Genomic DNA, 21,004 nt, shown 5'->3' with positions numbered 1-21,004 from the left:
TGATGAGACACTTACAGTGGATCTGAACGATGTGATTAACATGATTTCAGTGTGAAAAAAACTGCTTTTCTGAGTAGAGTTATTTCCAGTTTTACAATTTTGTCAACATAAACCTCTAAAACTGCTAAACAACTGTAAAAAATTATGATTTAAACATTTTTACAGCTCAAATAATACGTGTGTTTTAGCAAAGGATTGATGTGTGCTTTTATATTTTAAACTTTTACATTTCTGCTTTTAAATCCTCCAAAAATTGTCCATTTTAACAGTTTTTGTATTTTAAAATACAAAATGAGGGCCAATTTGTCACAAATGCTGTCTGATTTAACAGAAGAAATCATTTAAGCTCAATTATAATATCATAAACTTTTAATTTCTGCTTTTAAATCCTCCAAAAATTGGCCCCATTCACTTGTGGCTCAACGTAACCTTGATTTTTGCCTTTTTTTAAACAGAAAATGAGAGGCAAATTATATTTTTTATGCCACATCATGCCACAAATGCTTTCAGATTTAACTAAAGAAAAAATACTATTATAAATTTCACATTTCTGCTTTTAAATCCTCAAAAATTGGCCTCATTCACTTCTATTGTAAGAGCCTCATCGTAACATTGATTTTTGCCCTTTTTTAAAATACAAAATGGCCATTTTTTTTTTTATTTTTGGTGGTAATCAATATTATGCCACAATTGCTGTCAGTTTTAATAGAATAAATAATTTAAGTGCAAATTATAAAACGATAAACTTTTTAATTTCTGCTTTTAAATCCTCCAAAAATTGGCCCCATTCACTTGTGGCTCAACGTAACCTTGATTTTTGCCTTTTTTTAAAATACAAAATGGCCTTTTTTTTTTTTTTTTTGTGGTAATCAATATTATGCCACAATTGCTGTCAGTTTTAACAGAAGAAATAATGTAAGTGCTATTATAAAAAGATAAACTTTTAATTTCTGCTTTTAAACCCTCCAAAAAATTGGCCCCATTCACTTGTGGCTCAACATAACCTTGATTTTTGCCTTTTTTTAAACAGAAAATGAGAGGCAAATTATATTTTTTATGCCACATCATGCCACAAATGCTTTCAGATTTAACTAAAGAAAAATACTATTATAAATTTCACATTTCTGCTTTTAAATCCTCAAAAATTGGCCTCATTCACTTCTATTGTAAGAGCCTCATCGTAAGATTGATTTTTGCCCTTTTTTAAAATACAAAATGGCCAATTTTTTTTTTTTTTTTTTGTGGTAATCAATATTATGCCACAAATACTGTCAGTTTTAATAGAAGAAATAATTTAAGTGCAAATTATAAAACGATAAACTTTTTAATTTCTGCTTTTAAATCCTCCAAAAATTGGCCCCATTCACTTGTGGCTCAACGTAACCTTGATTTTTGCCTTTTTTTAAACAGAAAATGAGAGGCAAATTATATTTTTTTATGCCACATCATGCCACAAATGCTTTCAGATTTAACTAAAGAAAAAATACTATTATAAATTTCACATTTCTGCTTTTAAATCCTCAAAAATTGGCCTCATTCACTTCTATTGTAAGAGCCTCATCGTAACATTGATTTTTGCCCTTTTTTAAAATACAAAATGGCCAATTATTTTTTTTTTTTTGGTGGTGGTAATCAATATTATGCCACAATTGCTGTCAGTTTTAATAGAAGAAATAATTTAAGTGCAAATTATAAAAAGATAAACTTTTAATTTCTGCTTTTAAACCCTCCAAAAAATTGGCCCCATTCACTTGTGGCTCAACGTAACCTTGATTTTTGCCTTTTTTTAAACAGAAAATGAGAGGCAAATTATATTTTTTTATGCCACATCATGCCACAAATGCTTTCAGATTTAACTAAAGAAAAAATACTATTATAAATTTCACATTTCTGCTTTTAAATCCTCAAAAATTGGCCTCATTCACTTCTATTGTAAGAGCCTCATCGTAACATTGATTTTTGCCCTTTTTTAAAATACAAAATGGCCAATTTTTTTTTTTTTTTGTGGTAATCAATATTATGCCACAATTGCTGTCAGTTTTAATAGAAGAAATAATGTAAGTGCTATTATAAAAAGATAAACTTTTAATTTCTGCTTTTAAATCCTCCAAAAATTGGCCCCATTCACTTCCATTGTAAGTCCCTCATCATAACCTTGAATTTTGTTTTTTAAATAGAAAAAGAGGGGCAAATTATATTTATGCCACATCATGCATGCCACAAATGCTGTCAGATTTAACAAAAGAAATGATATTATAAATTTCACATTTGCTTTTAAATCCTCAAAAATTGGCACCAAGAGCCTCACTGACCTTGATTTTTGTCCATTTTTAAAATACAAAACATTTTATTTTGTTATTTTGTTATCGAAATCCTTTGCTACTTTTTTAAAAGAAAACAAGGAGAGTCAAAATATTTTTTTTGTGCTAATCAACACAAATACTGTCAATCAACTTAACATGTACTGAACCTGGAATATTCCTCAGGCAGCTCGATTATTAAACAGACAGGTTTGGACAGGTCAGCTAAATTTGTCACCTCACAAACCAGCATAAACAAGCTCATAAATAAGCATCTCAGTGTGTGGCGAGGAGAAGCGACGGCCTGTGTGTTTATACTGACAGAATAGCTGCTTCTTTTTCACGACACCTTCATCCACGAGAAACACACGACTGCACCCCCTGTCTAAACAAAGACCATCAGAAACAAAACATCAGCACTTTAAACCATTGAAATATTTTGCAATTCACCACATAATAAGTTTGATGCAACAATGAACACATCATTCAGGAATCCAATGAAAAAAATCAGGCCTGTGCAATGAACAAAGCGTTTGAGGTTTAAATATAGAACCTTTTTATTTCCATTTAGAGTAAATAGTGTTGAAAATCTGAAATAAGGCTTAAATACCTACAGAACGTTTGCATTTAAATAGTCAATAATAACACTTTACATGCCCAAATCCAGTGACAATGAATTTTTTTGTGTTGTTGTTGTTATTATTATTCTTGTTTTTTTTTTGTTTTTTGTTTTTCATATTTTCCCTTGTAAGAAAGAGTTCAAGTATAAAAATTCTCAACAGTGTAAAATAGCCCATCTGATGCATATTTAAAGCAATAGAAGCACAGCATCCATCCTCGACATTGACAATACATTCTAGTGTATGAAGCAGCATGTCCCTTCGGTCTTCTTTTGTCCTTTTTTTTTTTTTAAAAAGTCTTTTAAACAGTTCTGGATAAAACAAAAAAAAAAAAAAAAAAAAAAAAAATGGAGATAACATGCCCAAAACAACAGGCCTGCAATAAAATAAATGTCATACGATAGCCGATATTTAATGTCATGTTCTAAAATTCCAAATGCAATGAGAAAAAAAAAAGATAATTGTACAGTGCACATACAGAATTGCATCTTAAATAAGTCCTACAACAACACTTTTGGTTGAGTATGTTAATATAATACTACAACTAAGCCTACTCAATAACTTATAATAATAATAATAATAATATGCCATGAGATGAATACATTATATCCATACAGTACCGCTTCTAAGTCGATGATCTTAGAGCGCAACAAAATAAATATCTTAAATAGCAGATCTCTTTAAATAGCATTACAAATGTAAGGCACACAAAGAACCCTCGGATCCTTTCGCTATAGTGCTGTTCTGTAAAGAGTCGCTCATTGAAATACATAGACCTTAGGAAGTGTGCTGGTGCTCGTGAACATATAAAGACCAGACCGATAGCGGATAGCCTCCCTTATCACAAGATCCGTCACGGATGTTGGGAGGTTGCACAGGTCAATCCTTCCGAACCCTCTCTGGGATAAGGAAACGTCGACAGACCCGGTTCCGAGGGATGAAAAGGCGACAGCTCGACGAACCAGTGATCTTTCCAGAGCAATCCGACTGCGTGTGTGTGTGTGTGTGTGTGTGTGAGTGTGTATATCAGTGCCTGTTCCTTCCAACACAGCAGTTGCTCCCTGATTCTAGTACTAATACTGAGCTTTTTTTCCCTACATAGTCATCTTTGTGTGTTTATGCGTCCTCCCTCGCCCACAGACAGACATTAACACTTAAATTTCTGCGTAACGGTGTGCATGTTAGTCCGTATGTGTGTGTTTTTTTGCAAGCATATAATACAAGTCTTTTTGCCTTTTTTTGTCGAAGAGTACCTTCAAATTGTTCGATGCCCATTGTGAGGGAGCAAAAAGAAAACCTCTCCCGTTCCTGCACTTCGTTTTCGTCCCCCTGTTTGCTTTGCATAGGTCAGGAGGTCAACGCAGGAGTCAGAGAAAGTGGGGACATTCAGCATCAGATAGATAAAAAGGTAGTTCACAAAACATAAAACACGCTAACACTGGATCTTTCTCCATTCGCGATCGCCACAGTTAGGTCTACTATCCCTGATTGGCAGAGTTTGTTGTTTCTAATTCGCTGAAAAATGCTCCATTTCCCTGATGATCAAAAAAAAATGCACTTGAGAAGAAGACAGAACAAAGAGAGCCCTCAAAAAAATGAGAATAAATATAAAGTTAAGAGGCCCTAGGATCAAAACAATGCGGGACATTTCCGGAAAAACGGTCGCCTACATTAAATGACAGCATCGGGACTTAAGGTTTCGTCTACCACAGTGATTAGTCGCTGCATACCTCCTTCCGCAATAAATATCCTACTCTAATATTAATTATTGTAATAAAGATAACATAATAATAATAATAAATAAAAAGCTAGATTCCGTCCTTTTCTGCGATCTTTTTTTCTTTTTTTGGTTTTGTTTTCTTTAATCACAGCAAGTTGGAGTTTCCATCTCACTAATAATCTCTCTACCAATTACTATCCCCCTCCTGTATGCTCCTCGTCTTCCTCCTCTTGCAGTCAACCCACAACCAGCAACTATTTTCGTCTTCATCGTGTAGCTGGGCGTCGACTCCCGTCCGCCTCTTTGGTTGCTATTGCATCCGTTCGGCTTGCAGCTGCTGGGGCTGGTACTGACCGAAGGCGGCGGCCGCGGCCGCGGTCCCTGGAGCGGCGGTGGCCAGCGGCTGCTGCATGGCGTAGCCGTAGCCGGTGGTGGCTACGTAGCCGGTCGCGGCGGGAGAGGCCGCGTACGGGTACTGCTCGTAGGCTGCGGCGGCCGCCGCTGTGGCAGCGCTGGCGTACTGTGCGTAGGCTGCGCCCGTGTAGTCGATGTAGGGCGAGGATGCGGTGGCGGAGGCCGCCGCTGGCTGGATGTGAGGGATGACCACGCTGGGCTGCATGAAGGCCTGCGGGTACACATAGTGAGTGGGGATCCTGCGAGAGACAAACACCACAGCATGTTAGCATAGCATTACGGACGCAATACAAAACCACAACCACAGCGCGGCCAAGCACCCAAGTTCCAAAAACTCAGTAACACCAAGGAAATGCCTGCTAGTGATTATTAGACACATAAGGTTGCCAAAATAGATCTCTCTCAGTTGTACACTGGAATATCAGAGCGCAATAATTACCGTTTTCTTAAAGGTTTCCCCCCAGACAAACATTGGATGAGCCACTATTGCTAAGCTGGGCTCGTCGAGCAATGTTTTGACACAAAAATAAACAAATCACACTTTTCACATTTCTGGGTTTCTCAGAAGCGGAAGTCGTCATAGATGAGAGACTACATTACATATATATTTTGTGTTTCCATTTGCTCGAATAGCAAAGGAAAAACTCCACAATAGTGTTTTTACAACTCTCAAATAGAGAGATAACGCCAGTCAGAAGAGAGAAAGATGTAAATTTTATAGTGCCGTCAAACGATTAATCGTGATTAAAATCGCATCCAAAATAAAAGTTTGTTTTTACATAATATATATGTGTGTACTGTGTATAATTATGTATAAATACACACACACACGCATGTATATATTTTAGAAAAATTTGAAATAATTATATATAAATATTTATATTTATATGTAACAAATTTTATAAAAGACTTGAGCTGTACTGATATATCAGCTGATACCGATATTGGCCAATTAGCCGATACTGGCCGATACCGATATTGGCCAATTAGCCAATACTGGCCGATACCGATATTGGCTAATTAGCCGATATTGGCCGATACCGATATTGGCCAATTAGCCGATACCGATATTGGCCGATTAGCCAATACTGGCCGATACCGATATTGGCTAATTAGCCGATATTGGCCGATACCGATATTGGCCAATTAGCCGATACCGATATTGGCCAATTAGCCAATACTGGCCGATACTGATATTGGCTAATTAGCCGATATTGGCCGATACCGATATTGGCCGATTAGCCGATACCGATATTGGCCGATTAGCCAATACTGGCCGATACCGATATTGGCTAATTAGCCGATATTGGCCGATACCGATATTGGCCAATTAGCCGATACCGATATTGGCCAATTAGCCAATACTGGCCGATACCGATATTGTCCGATTAGCCGATACCAATATTGTCCGATTAGCCGATACCAATATTGTCCGATTAGCCGATACCGATATTGTCCAATTAGCTGATACCGATATTGTCCAATTAGCCGATACCGATATTATCCAATTAGCCGATACCGATATTGTCCGATTAGCCAATACTGGCCGATACCGATAAGCCGATACTAGCTGATACCGATATTGGCCAATTAGCCGATACCGATATTATCCAATTAGCCGATACCGATATTGTCCGATTAGCCGATACCGATAAGCCGATACTAGCTGATACCGATATTGGCCAATTAGCCGATACCGATATTGGCCAATATATCGGTGCATCTCTAGTTTTTATATAATTTATATTAGAATTTTATATATACACAGATAGTTTAAAAACAGCCGATAGTCAGGGCCGATATACCCTGTCAATCAAAAGAGGGCAGGAAAATGCACTGAATTTTTGCTGTGTGTACAGAAAATGCTAAGAAACCTGTCTGATGTTCAATATTAATAGTAATTATATGAATTAATAACATTCAGAAATTTAAGAAATATTAATTTAATCTTTAGAATATAGTTAGTGTGTGTTAATATTAATTTGAGTAATGTCTTTGTTTAAAACTAATACCAGTTACTCTGAAACAAGTTGATGAAATAAAGAGAATAAAGTTATTTGCATTTCTTATAATTAAAAATGTAATGATTAATAATTAAAAATGTAATGATTAATTATTAATTATAATTAAGTTATCATTAATTTAAAAGAAGGTATAAAAGGCAGAACCCCCAAACTATCATTATCGGCAGATATCACTCTGAATAATCGGTTAATCGGTAGAGAAATTTAGCATCGATGCATTTCTAATAAATAGAGTATTTATACAGTGTATGCCTGCAAATATTTCTTAAATATATACATGTATGTGTGTATTTAAATATACATAATTATACACAGTACACATATATTTTGGATGCGATTAATCGCGATTAATCGTTTGACACACCTATGATTTTACTGTGAAAAGGGTCCATAGATAAAAAGCCAAGTTAAATCCAAGATCCCGCCGTAAGTGATTGGTCAAACAATCAGATGCTCCGCCTCCAAAGTCACATCATTGGCTAAGCCACTGTTGCTATGTCAGGCTGGTCGGAATTCTCAAACAAAGGGAGTAATGTTTTACAAATGTCTTTCTTGTTCTTGTCCGTACATTAACATGAGACAGGAGAAAAGTACTTTAAAATTTATATTAATTATATTATATTATTATATATAAAGTGATGTTCAGAGAGTATATTTGTTTTCAATGAACCTACAAGTTCGATTAAACCATGAAAATATTCGGGAAATATTTTACATTTTTTAAATATGAGGGAAGAACAAACACTAAACTGGGTTCAGGTATTTATCTGACAAAAGTATTTGGCAAAAAAAAGCCCAAATACCGCTAAAGTTTTTATATCACAATGCAAAAAGCTCACAGGAATAAGCATACATTGACTACAACATAATCAGTTATTAATTTGTTTTTGCATGCATTCATATAATTTCTTTGTATGACAGCCTGGTCAAAAATGACATTGGCACAATTTGACATGTTTAAAGTTGCACAACTACGCATTAAATATTTGAATAAAGGGTGAAGATGTAAATTCTCCTAGGTCGGACATCACTACTGTTGACCGCTGAAGCCGTGCTAAAAGTCACATGCGTTCGACACCCCGGTGTCCGTCCGGTGAAACGAGGGACGGCAGGACCCAGGAGAGGTGAAGAGGAGATGAGGGGAGCATTGTGAATATGTCAGGGCTACTTTGACAGCTGGACAGTTTTCAAAAAGGGACGTTGCTGGCTGTTTCCCCCTCCACACTTAGACAATGAGCCTCAGGCTGGACAGCACACACAGAGGGGAGTTTTGATTAAATAAGCAATCAGGAACAATGAGCCCATTCTGCCTTTCATTACGTACCCCGTTGCACTTTCAGAGCGCTTTTCACATTTACTGTCTGCACTAAACAGACGGGTGAGAACTTTTAAAATTAGTTCTGGGATGACAGAACGCACTGAATCACCTACAACTCCCTAAACACAACTATATTATAGAAGACTGTGAATCTGAAACTCAATCTTCTGTGCTTGTGATGAAATTTAACTTGACGTGCATGAGTGAAATGAGGATTTTTAGACTGGAATTTGAGCTAATTACATGCAAAATTTTGTGGGGGAAAAAAAAAAAATGAGAGAATGTTTCTATCATGGCAACCCTATTTGTAGCACACCATTATATCAATCAAACCTGACCAAACTCAAAAAACCTCTGCCCCAAATGAAAGAAAATAAGCATAACACAGGCGTCAAGAAATAAAGAGCAACAGTACGTATTATCCAACATCAACTCAAAACAACACAACCACTCACAGAATGCCATAAATGAGAGGAATGAAATAAAACCTTCCTTTTTCCTCTCTCAGGTCAAAGGGCAAAGATGCTCCTATGAAATCTTTCATAGATGCCTTGCCAGCCTGAGGTGACAGCAGGGAGTGTGTTAATATATAGACTATCATAACAGTGAAAACACACTTCTAGAACATACTGTAGGCTTCAAACATCACATTCAACCTGCACAGGCATCACAACACAAAAAACAAAACCACACACAGGTGACTCTTCACTCGTTTCATAAACAAAATATAGTCTGTTAAAAGTACTGACTTCGATACCAAGTCGGTACTGAACGCTGTAAACACCGATTGGCCATCGTGTTCGCGCGCTCATCAGATATGTCTGTCATTGGCTACAATGATCAATGCATGGACGCGTTTGAATCTGAAAGCGTTTTCATGCTCCGTTGTGCACGGCATTAACTTTACGTGTGGCTCCGCATCCGAAGTTGCACGACTTCGAGCTGATTCTGGCCGAGCATGCATGTCTGTACCGGTGTTGTGCCGAATTTCGACCCCCTGCCAGATTATTACCTCCCTAGTATTGGTAGGTTTAGGACTCGGTGAGGAGGGGTTAGGATTAGGCAGGTAGCGACTTCAATGAGGAGGCTCGTCCAAATTAGTTGCATACATTTACAAATTGAGCCTACATTAGCAGAAATAAGCCTTTTTAATTAAAACAAAGGTCTATGCTTAAAGGGTTAGTTCACACAAAAATGAATAGCTGCATAGCCAGCAATGACATTTCCTCTCTCAAGATCCATTAATGTACTAAAAACATATTTAAATCAGTTCATGCGAGTACAGTGGTTCAATATTAATATTATAAAGCCACGAGAATATTTTTGGTGCGGCAAAAAAAACAAAACTTATATAGTGAAGCTTCAGAGCGTTATGAATCAGTGTGTCGAATCAGCGGTTCGGAGCGCCAAAGTCACGTGATTTCAGCAGTTTGACACGCGATCCGAATCATAATTCGACACAAAAGATTCATAACACTCCGAAGCTTCATGAAGCAGTGTTTTGAAATCGGCCATCACTAAATAAGTCGTTATTTTGTTTTTTTTTTGGTGCACCAAAAATATTCTTGTGGCTTTATAATAATAATATTGAACCACTGTACTCACATGAACTGATTTAAATATGTTTTTAGTACATTAATGGATCTTGAGAGAGGAAATGTCATTGCTGGCTATGCAGGCCTCACTGAGCCATCGGATTTCAACTAAAATATCTTAATTTGTGTTCCGAAGATTGAAGGTCTTACAGGTGTGGAACGACATGAGGGTGAGTAATTAATGACATTATTTTCATTTTTGGGTGAACTAACCTTTTAATTAAAATGCTCATGAAATTAAATAAAAATGTTTTATTTAAAAAAAAAAAAGAGATTGTTTAATTTAGTTTTATACATATGTTCTCATATCCATATGTATATTGTTCTAATGTCACAAGTAATAATCTCAAAGCTTATTGGATTTTACACGATTCTTTGTTTTCAAAATGTTTAAGTTTATTTTTTATTTAATTTTCAAAAGTTTAACATTTCTCAACTTTAAACGCCTTATGCAAATACCCTATTGCATTCGCTAGCTAAATGCGTTCATGCATCCAATGATGTGACTTTGGAGGCGGAGCATCTGATTGTTTGACCAATCACTTACGGCGGGGATGTTTACATGGATTTAACTTGGCTTTTTATCTATGGACCCTTTTCACAGTAAAATCGTAGGTGTGTCAAACGATTAATCGCATCCAAAATATATGTGTACTGTGTATAATTATGTATATTTAAATACACACATACATGTATATATTTAAGAAATATTTGCATGCATACGCTGTATAAATACTCTATTTATTAGAAATGCATCAACGCAGTAATTTGATTGGCTGTTGTCACTATGAAGCTCGCGTCAGCACCAAGCTTCAGACACGCCCTCCATCAAGCGTTGCGAATGACACGCAAATGCCTCGTCAGTTTGGGGAGGAGCACATGCAGTCAGCAGAGGCATAGTGACAACAGCCAATTACATTACTTTCCAGTGTTGCATGATCTGATTGGCTGACGCCTGCGTTGGTGCTTGAAAAGTTGAGAAATCTTCAACTTTTGCCCGCGAGTAACGCGAGTGAAGCAACGTGACGGAACCCACAATTCAGTTCAGCAACACATGACGTCACCCATTCAAAGTAAATGCGAATGCAGCATTAAGCGCTCGGTGAAGAGCGTCATTGACAGGGTTGCCAGGTTTTCACAACAAAATTGCTACTCAAAACTAGCCCAATTGTGGGGTTACCTGGTAAAATGATCATGCCAGGGGCTAAATATCATCAACCCGCGGCAACAATGTTAAAGTAGCCCAATACGACTTGGGAACACTGGTCATCGATTTCTATTTATAACATGTTTTTGAAGCATTAATCATTGCAGCCAATCGCAGACATATCTGTTGAGCGCATGAACACAATGGCCAATCGGGTGTTTACGAATGCACTTAACAGCGCTAAAAGCATCACATTTTTAAAATTTCAGTACCGACTTTGGTACTTTTGACAACACTCTGTTATTGTTAGCACATTGGGATTCATACAACTGAACAAGCTTTCTAAAAGCAGTACCAGGTTACAGAGAAATGACAGAAATCTTGCGCAACCACTTTAGTGTTAAATAAAGGACACAGTCAGTGTGAGTGACAGCGAGGGCTGGACGCTATTTTCTGCTTCCTCGGTCATTCTGCATGAGAGTGCCATTTTCTAAATGCTAAAAGATTTCACCTTCGACATATTCGTCTGTCTAGTGATCAGATGCATAGTGTTGAGCCTAGGTGACGGATGATTTATACAAAGAACCAGTAAAATAAAGATTAAAAATAAAGTGCCACTCAACAGCGCTCCAGACCAGGAAAACTGAGGTTTGTGTCTAAAAAAATAAGATCTCAGCTGTACAATCAGGGCAACTAGACTTACATATTCTACACGTTTTGGACTAATTAGAAAGATGTGCCTAATCATCATCCGTACATGTTGTTTTTACACTCTATGTGTGATGATGGCCCTACAAAGAAAGTTGCAGAACAGGCATGACTTTGCACATTTTAAACCTGACCCATATATTACACAGTCACAATTTGACTACCAACACCGTTTGGTCGCATTTGGCAACCTTTTTCAACAGCTGCAAGGTCAAAAGTATAAAGCTCCCTGACAACACCATCAAAAAGAGGACCTATTATGCTGTTTTATAAAGTTTTGATTGTGTTTTTGTGTACTAGAGCAGGTTTTCCTGCTTGAATGTTGATTATTTTCCTCATATTCTCCATTGTTGCAGCTCCTCTCTTCCCAGTCTGTCAGTAACGCTCTGTTTAGTTCCTGTCTCTATGAAGCCCCGCCTTCTGAAAAGCACAATGTGCTCTGATTGGTCTGCTGGAGCAGTGTGTTGTGATTGGTGTTTGGGAAATAACCATAACCGCCAGTTTCAACACACTACTAACTAACTCAAGCAGGCCCCGCCCCTTTATTCTGCGCATTAATTATTTAAATGAGGAATATTGTGATGTATTCGTTCCCGGAAGAAACAGTGACGCTGATATAGAGAATAACTCCCAGCTTTTTCATGCTCAAACAGTAAAGAAAGCATAACAGGTCCTCTTGAACACAATGCACTTGTGCTAGGCGAGAGGTGCCATCTCAGTGGCACATGTTGAGTTTATCTGGAAGCTAAATGTCAGGAGCGGCCCAGCCCTCTAAACCGAGAGCGAGTGTGTGACAGTGACCGGAGCCAGAGAGAGAGAGAGAGAGAGAGAGAGAAAGAGTGAGTGTTAAAGAGCGAGAGAAAGCTTCATGCGACTGCAGTGTCAGCACTACAGCCTTTGTGCAAAACAATGGTGAAGCTTGTTTTCCTTAACGCCGCACAGGGCCATGTGACGAAGGCTCGCTCAGGGGGCTGTGGCATCCAGACATTTGTTTGTCACAGCAGAGGGCTCACAACACGGCAAACACATGCATGCATGTCACAAACAGACACACACTCACCCACGCGCAGACGCACACGCTGTGGAATCCTCCACGGATTTAATAATCACACTGAACGCCTGGCGCTTTTGTTTAAGCCTGCTGATTTTACAGTAGATTGTCAGAGTTGCGACTGTAAACTTGTTTCTGTGTCTTTCTGCCTTTGGGGTGGTCTAGAGTTAGGTTTGGGGTCAGTAAGAATTTATTTTAATTTTTTTTTAAAGAAATACTAATTCAGCAAGGATGTATTGAATATGCAAGATTACCCCATTTATAATGTTGCAAAATATTTCTATTTCAAATCAATGTTTATATTCAAAAGAATATTCAAAATACACAAAAATATTTGTGTAATATTCAGAAATGTTTCTTGAGCAGCAAATCATCATATTAGAATGATTTCTGAAGGATCATGTGACACTGAAGACGAGTAATGATGCTGAAAATTCAGCTTTGCATTACAGAGATAAATTCTATTTTAGAGTGTATTAAAATAGAAAATCATAATTTTAAATTGTAATAATATTTCACAATATTACTGATTTTTCTGTATTTTTGATCGAATAAATGCAGGCTTGATGAGCAGACGAGACTTCTTTCAAAAACATTAAAAATAGTAATGTGTGCAAACTTTTGACTGGTACTAATAAAGATGTTGAAAATTCAGCTTTGATCACAGGAATAAATTACATTTTTTTTATTTCACAATATTACGGTTTGTACTTTATTTTGATCAAATAAATGCAGTACAAGTAATAAACTCGGTTATTTACTCACCCTCGTGTCATTCTAAACCTGTATTTTCTTTCTAGAGACATAAAATAAGACAAGACCGAATGCATGAGCTGTTCATTTCCATATAGTAAACGTACATGTTGATTTTTTTTAATGCCAAGCTCCAAAAATGGCACCATAAACATAAAATATTCCATATGACTTGCACTCTATATACTTCTGAACCCATTCAATAATTATGTAGGAGAGTTTTTACCTAGATTAGATATTAGATATAGTCAGAATTGCGAGATATAAAGTCAGAATTGCGAGATATAGTCAGAATTGCGAGATATAAAGTCAGAATTGCGAGATATAGTCAGAATTGCGAGATATAAAGTCAGAATTGCGAGATATAAAGTCAGAATTGCGAGATATAGTCAGAATTGCGAGATATAGTCAGAATTGCGAGATATAAAGTCAGAATTGCGAGTTATAAAGTCAGAATTGCGAGTTATAAAGTCAGAATTGCGAGTTATAAAGTCAGAATTGCGAGATATAGTCAGAATTGCGAGATATAAAGTCAGAATTGCGAGTTATAAAGTCAGAATTGCGAGATATAGTCAGAATTGCGAGATATAGTCAGAATTGCGAGATATAAAGTCAGAATTGCGAGATATAAAGTCAGAATTGCGAGTTATAAAGTCAGAATTGCGAGTTATAAAGTCAGAATTGCGAGATAGTCAGAATTGCGAGATATAGTCAGAATTGCGAGATATAGTCAGAATTGCGAGATATAGTCAGAATTGCGAGTTATAAAGTCAGAATTGCGAGATATAAAGTCAGAATTGCGAGATATAAAGTCAGAATTGCGAGTTATAAAGTCAGAATTGCGAGATATAAAGTCAGAATTGCGAGATATAAAGTCAGAATTGCGAGTTATAAAGTCAGAATTGCGAGTTATAAAGTCAGAATTGCGAGTTATAAAGTCAGAATTGCGAGATATAAAGTCAGAATTGCGAGATATAGTCAGAATTGCGAGATATAAAGTCAGAATTGCGAGATATAAAGTCAGAATTGCGAGATATAGTCAGAATTGCGTGATATAAAGTCAGAATTGCGAGATATAGTCAGAATTGCATGATATAAAGTCAGAATTGCGAGATATAAAGTCAGAATTGCGAGATATAGTCAGAATTGCATGATATAGTCAGAATTGCGAGATATAGTCAGAATTGCGAGATATAAAGTCAGAATTGCGAGATATAAAGTCAGAATTGCGAGTTATAAAGTCAGAATTGCGAGATATAAAGTCAGAATTGCGAGTTATAAAGTCAGAATTGCGAGTTATAAAGTCAGAATTGCGAGTTATAAAGTCAGAATTGCGAGATATAAAGTCAGAATTGCGAGATATAAAGTCAGAATTGCGAGATATAAAGTCAGAATTGCGAGTTATAAAGTCAGAATTGCGAGTTATAAAGTCAGAATTGCGAGATATAGTCAGAATTTTGAGTTATATTTGGCATTATAAAAATGATCCATCTTTGTTGTCTAGAAAAGAACATCTCAGACATCCATCTCTTTTTGTGTTTCACTGAAGAAAAAACAAAAAACTTTTTGTGTGCGAATATCCCTTTAAACTGTCCGGTCGGTTTAAGAATTCCTACAGAAATGGATGACAGGGAATGTACAACAAGCACATCATCACTGAGAGAGAAACGGCCGGACTCTAGGGACTCTGGATCCACCGCAGGACGCCTTATAGGGCCAGAGCAAAGAGAGACGACAGCGGAGAGACAGAGAGCGAGAGCTGAAAGAGAAGGAGAAGTGAACAGACACAATGGAGACGGGAGAGAACGGTAAAGGGTGAGTACGTGTCATAGTCTCTGTGCTGTGAGTGTGACAGGACTCCCAGTCAAGTGAGCAAAATAAAACCGCAACGTGCAAAAAAAGTTTGTAGTCGGGCTGTTGGGTTGGCGTGAAGAGGGATCAACAACGGCACACAAAACAAAAATGGCACTCACTCCAATAACAAGACACCAGAAAACACAACAAAAGTGAAAATGATCAAAAACAAGCTCCAGCAAGTGAAGAAAATAAAAGGAAGCAAACTTTGCTCCGTGGCAAAGTCATCACTCCTCCACAACATGGAAATTCAGCACCCCAAAATCAGCCTTTTTTCCATTAAATTAAAAAAAATGCACACAGTTAAGCTATCAACACCACTTCATAACGGTAAAAAGGCACACACAGCTCTATGTACTATTAAAAGTGAAAGTCCAAACCAAAATAAAACCAACATACATGCATCTGTAATCACCATTTTCGAGCTCGTTTGTGTGTGTTTGAGTCTACAGGTACTGTAGCTACAGATCTGCACAACGCTCTCAGAGCTATTCCTCAAACCACCAGTTATCTTAACCCAAATCGAGCCTGTCGGACCAGAGAAAGATAGACAACATTGAGTCAGGCTGTAATGTCCAGTGTCTTACTCACATACATTTACACACAAACACACACACACTCTCTCTCTCAACATCAAATTACATCAGAATTGCATTGAACGTCATGTATTCCCTATTAAAATGCATTTCTTAATGACATATCAAAGCCTCCGTGATGTCATAATCTGGTCCTAAAGCTGGTTTGATATTTAAAACTACCACTAAACACATGCATAATCAACTCTAGGAAATTCTAGGTGTTGCCGTTACTCACCCATATGGTCTTTGGATGAAAGCCGGGTGAATCTGAGGGACGCCGAAAGTGAAACCTGCACACAAATGCATAAGATGCATGTTAATACTGATCTCTGATCAGTAATATTATAATCTAAACCTGCTGAAGATGACTGTAGGTGAAGGTAAATATGAGAACTAATGTTTTTTTTTACACTTTTATCAATGCACCGACTCGGCAAACTTCTACAAAACAGAAAATATTTGAAGTTTTATTAAGTGTTAACAATGAGATTATGTGGTTTTTATAATCAATTTTGTCATTTTTTACAAGACGGACAAAATTTGTCACCAAAAAGTCATTCGGTTTAACCAAAATTTCGGTTTTACCGAATGACAATATTTTCAGACAATGCTAACAGGCTGATATCTAGCAAAAGGACAATTAAACATTTTATATTTAGTACAAGTTTTTAAAATATTACAACATTTTCCATGTTTTATAGCGGTTGCACCGAATGACCTGATGTTTCTGCACATGAAAACATGAATTTTTCAAATAGTTAAGAGAGAGTTAGTTACTTTGCTTCACGACCATGTGGTCCTTTGCAGGTGTCTGAATGATGTCACATGATACTGACCACATGACTTGATCCAAAACGGTCCCTTTATATCGGTTACTCCAAATGACATCAGTGAAATTCGTTTTTCCGGACATTCTTTCTCATTACAAAGCAACGACTTCTACACATAATTTTAATGCCATTTTGCACTATGTTGATATATGATGTTATAAAATCATGCCAGAATAAAAAATATATACATTTTTAGATCACAAATGAATGGTTGGACGGTTAAACCGAATGACCTTTTGACACTTCAAAATCTTTAAAATACCTTTATAAGTAGCAAAATACAAAATAAAACAGATCTAGTTGTACTACCTCACACACTTTGGATGTCATATCTTTGTTTTATAATCATTATTAAGGCCTTTGGATGAAAAAATAACCCATATGCATGAAGTACAGACAAGAACATCTCTAATCTCCTTTACAGTCACTGTTTACAATTAATTAACAAGTGAAAACCTTGTGTAAACATCGCCGCATGTACAAACAAAGAAAAATGCCTATGCTGTTGCTGGAAAATAAACGCATCTGCGGTTTGTCAAGCAAACCTCGCAGGGTTTATTGGAAGTCATTGTGTCAGTATGTAAAAGAGCAACGGCACTGGTGTCCATTGGCTTCCTCTCATCATATCAGGCCTCACCTGGCTGCATCACCCGTGGCTTGGCTCCGAGATAAGCCAGGTTAACATTGGCCTTCCTGCCGTCAATGATGGGGTTGGGGTCCTTACAGGCTCTGTCTGCAGCGGAGCGGTCTGCCATGGTCACCTAGATTGAAAACAGAAGTGTGGCGAATGAGACACACACACTGAAGCAGCAAATGCTCTAAAACTAGGTGACATAAATACAATTCCCCTATTTGGTACTATTGCAGACTTCACATAATTCATGACCTATGCCCCAAATCAGGCTTTAAACACAAAATGGTGTGTATTATTTGGTGTTTATTCATGTTTTAAGATGACAAAAAAACAGAGGTCACTTAAGCTTATGTGAAACAGGCAAAAGGTTGTCATGTTGTGAAATCCTTTAACTTCTGCTGTCAAAACTTCACAGTTGGCTTGTTTACTCAGTCGCTGAGGAACTCTTATCAGGGTGCTTCAAGTCAAACTCGACAGCTGAGCCAACAAAGGCCTGTTTTAATCTTCAATTGTGCACTTTATTCAGTCAGAAATTACTAATATTCTCACTATTAACGCGCGGCTTGAATTCACACAGATTTAAAGGGGCCGTTCACACACAAAAAAATGATCACCTGCATTTTGCTCCAAATTTGTATGACTTTTTTTCTTAGGTAGAACACGATATAAAATGTTAAGCAAGATGGCTGTCAAAGACAGCGTTTACATGCATTTAATATTTTATCGCTATATAATGAAAGTGAATGGGGACTGAAACGTCCCGCGTTTCGCGAACAGCGTGAAGCTGAGTAACGTTAGCCTATACGAAACTCATTTTTGAAGTGAACTGTCCCTTTAACAGCACATGTTTCAATATCAGTCAGTAAAAGAAGTGAATGCAGACAGCGCAAAACAATTTTAAAAGTCTAAAACGTTTGATTATTAGCCTATTTAAATGCGTTGTTTGTTTCAAAGTTTGCGTTTGACAGCCTCCAACTTCATACTTACAAATCCATAACCCCTGGACTTCCCGGTCTGTCTGTCGGTAATCACCACTGCCTCTTCAATTTCGCCAAACACTTCAAAATATTTCCTTAGACTGGAGTCCGTCGTGTGATACGGAAGACCACCGACAAATATCTTGGTGTAAGTGGTGTCCTTTTGGGTGGTATGCATCCTCACAAAAATGCTCTCAAGTGCAAAAAAAATAAAAAATAAAAAGCAAAGACGATATAGTGCAATTTAGGCTTTGATAATGACAGCACCGCTCCTTTAAAATACACACTAGAAGTTACAAAAAGCGAATGCGGTTTGATATGAAACGCACGCGCGCAGATGGTTTAATGTCAGAGGTAGATTAATGTGGAGCGGATTGAGCCAAGGATCATCAGGTGGGTCGAACTCCTCTTCCAAACTGACGTGACTTCTAAAAAGTGCGTGTGACCCATTCCTAAAAGCACCCGGTTAAACCACACCCAGATGAGTTTGAGGGAGGTACGAGCGCGCTTGACCCCACGCCCACCACGCGCGCTGAACAACAGCTGGACGGCGCACAACGGGCATCTGTGTGCCTTTGTTCATAGAATTGTAGACATTTCATACTACAGTTGTTGTTTCTGTAAATGCATGTGCGTTTGTGTGCGACAGAGAGAAAAAAATCTCCACTGAAAACGCTTGTTTAAAGGAACCTAAAACTATTTTTTGCTGATCTACAGCTGACCAGCGACCCGATAAAACTAGCCTACAGATGCTGGTTTAACATGTTTTGGTGGCAATTGCTGGCAAAACCTCTAGTTTTATGAGTGCATGACCTAATAAATAAGAAAAGAACACAATAAATTCAATAACATGACCTTTCCTTTGAGTAATTTCTTGCATTTTTGTCAATTTTGTTTATTTGGTCCCCTTTTGGCCCCTTTAGAGCGTAGAGTTGAGTATCAGATTGAAATGAATAAAGCATTTTGACTTTAAAGGGTTATTTCACCCAAAAAAATGAAATTTCTGTCATTAATTACTCCACACCTACCTCTGTAAGACCTTCGTTCATCTTCAGAACACAAATTAAGATATTTTTGATGAAATCCGAGAGGTATATGACTCATCCAATATAATCAAAACTTTCAAGGTCCAGAAAGACATTGTTAAAACAGTCATGTGACTGCAGTGGTTCAACCTTATGTTATGAAGAGACGAAGAATACTTTTTGTGTGCAAAAACAAAACAAAAGTAATGAATTTATTCAACAACATCTTCCCTTACACAGGTGACGCACAGTGAGGGATTCCGTGTTTACGTCCAGTATTGGCCAAAGCTGATCATGTGATGCAGGAGCCGGCCAATAACGAGTCAGCATTCTGACGTAGAACCTGGAAGCGCTGGACGTAAACAACGGATGAGAATGACACAGAAGAGAAGAGATTGTTGAATAAAGTGGTTATTTTTGTTTTGTTTTTGAGCACAAAAAGTATTTTCGTCTCTTCATAACATTAAGGTTGAACCACTGCAGTCACATGACTGTTTTAACGATGTCTTTAGCACCTTTCTGGACCTTGAAAGTATTGGACGAGTCATGTACCTCTAGGATTTCATCAAAAATATCTTAATTTGTCTTCTGAAGATGAACGAAGGTCCTACAGGTGTGGAGTAATTAATGACAGAAATAACCCTTCAAGCAGAATTTCACAACTTTATGCCATAGACTCTCATGGCAGAGGAAAAAATTTCCTAACAAAAACAAAAAGTTCCCACACACCTTGTGCTTGGTCGCTAATAATAGACATGGTTATCAGAGATAAGAAGTCAACCCAGCATATCTTATCAGGCAGATCTTGTCCGTTGGAAGATCTTGGCAGGTGGCGAGTGTAAGAGAGGTAAAAGAGTTCTTCAGGTGAGAAAGATACACAGATGTGCTGGAGAATGGACGCCTTTCAGATGCTGTGTCATTGTAACTAAACACAGAGTGAGTGTCCGGACATGTTTCCTGCGTCTCCAGAATATTTGCAGCATTAAACTTGTGTATTCAACACCTTTCGTTTTTTGGGGTTTTGGGGTATTTTATCAGAAACAGACACCTTTTCGTGAATATTAATATTTTAGATTAAACATCTATCTATCTATCTATCTATCTATCTATCTATCTATCTACATATACACACACACATATAGACAGTAATGGTCAAAAGTTTGGACACATGACTATTTTTAATGTTATTTTTAAAGAAGTCTCTTCTGCTCATCAAATCTACAATTATTTGATCAAAAATACAGAAAAATCAGTAATATTGTGAAATATTATTACAATTCAAAATATTGTTTTTCTATTTTACTATACTTTAAAATATAATTTATTTTTGTTATGCAAAGCTGAATTTTCAGCATCATTACTCCAGTCTTCAGTGTCACATGATCCTTCAGAAATCATTCTAATATGCTGATTTGCTGCTCAGGTATTTTCAATGTATTTCTATTTTAAACAAATG

The 21,004-nt window shown here is 37.2% G+C and overlaps 1 protein-coding gene across 1 annotated transcript; it reads right to left on the bottom strand.

The window, feature by feature from the left end:
- Positions 1 to 2,832: 2,832 nt before the first annotated feature.
- On the bottom strand, positions 2,833 to 18,975 carry rbm24a (RNA binding motif protein 24a). Its single transcript, XM_048201788.1, has 4 exons — positions 18,534 to 18,975; positions 17,550 to 17,673; positions 16,318 to 16,372; positions 2,833 to 5,293 (listed from the first exon to the last, which is right to left on the bottom strand). Exons 1-4 carry the CDS (start codon positions 18,699 to 18,701, stop codon positions 4,951 to 4,953), a joined length of 690 nt encoding a protein of 229 aa, XP_048057745.1. The 5' UTR covers positions 18,702 to 18,975; the 3' UTR covers positions 2,833 to 4,950.
- Positions 18,976 to 21,004: the final 2,029 nt, after the last annotated feature.

This window comes from Megalobrama amblycephala, linkage group LG9 (genome assembly GCF_018812025.1).
Source record: "Megalobrama amblycephala isolate DHTTF-2021 linkage group LG9, ASM1881202v1, whole genome shotgun sequence".
NCBI lineage: Eukaryota > Metazoa > Chordata > Actinopteri > Cypriniformes > Xenocyprididae > Megalobrama > Megalobrama amblycephala.
This window is presented reverse-complemented; position numbering and strand designations above follow the sequence as displayed.

Coding starts and splice junctions, on each gene's coding strand:
- rbm24a (XM_048201788.1), bottom strand. CDS start 18,701: ATGCATACCACCCAAAAGGACACCACTTACACCAAGATATTTGTCGGT. Junction 17,674..18,533: donor AGTCCAGGGGTTATGGATTT/GTAAGTATGAAG, acceptor TTTTCAATCTAG/GTGACCATGGCAGACCGCTC. Junction 5,294..16,317: donor TTCATCCAAAGACCATATGG/GTGAGTAACGGC, acceptor TGTCTCTCGCAG/GATCCCCACTCACTATGTGT.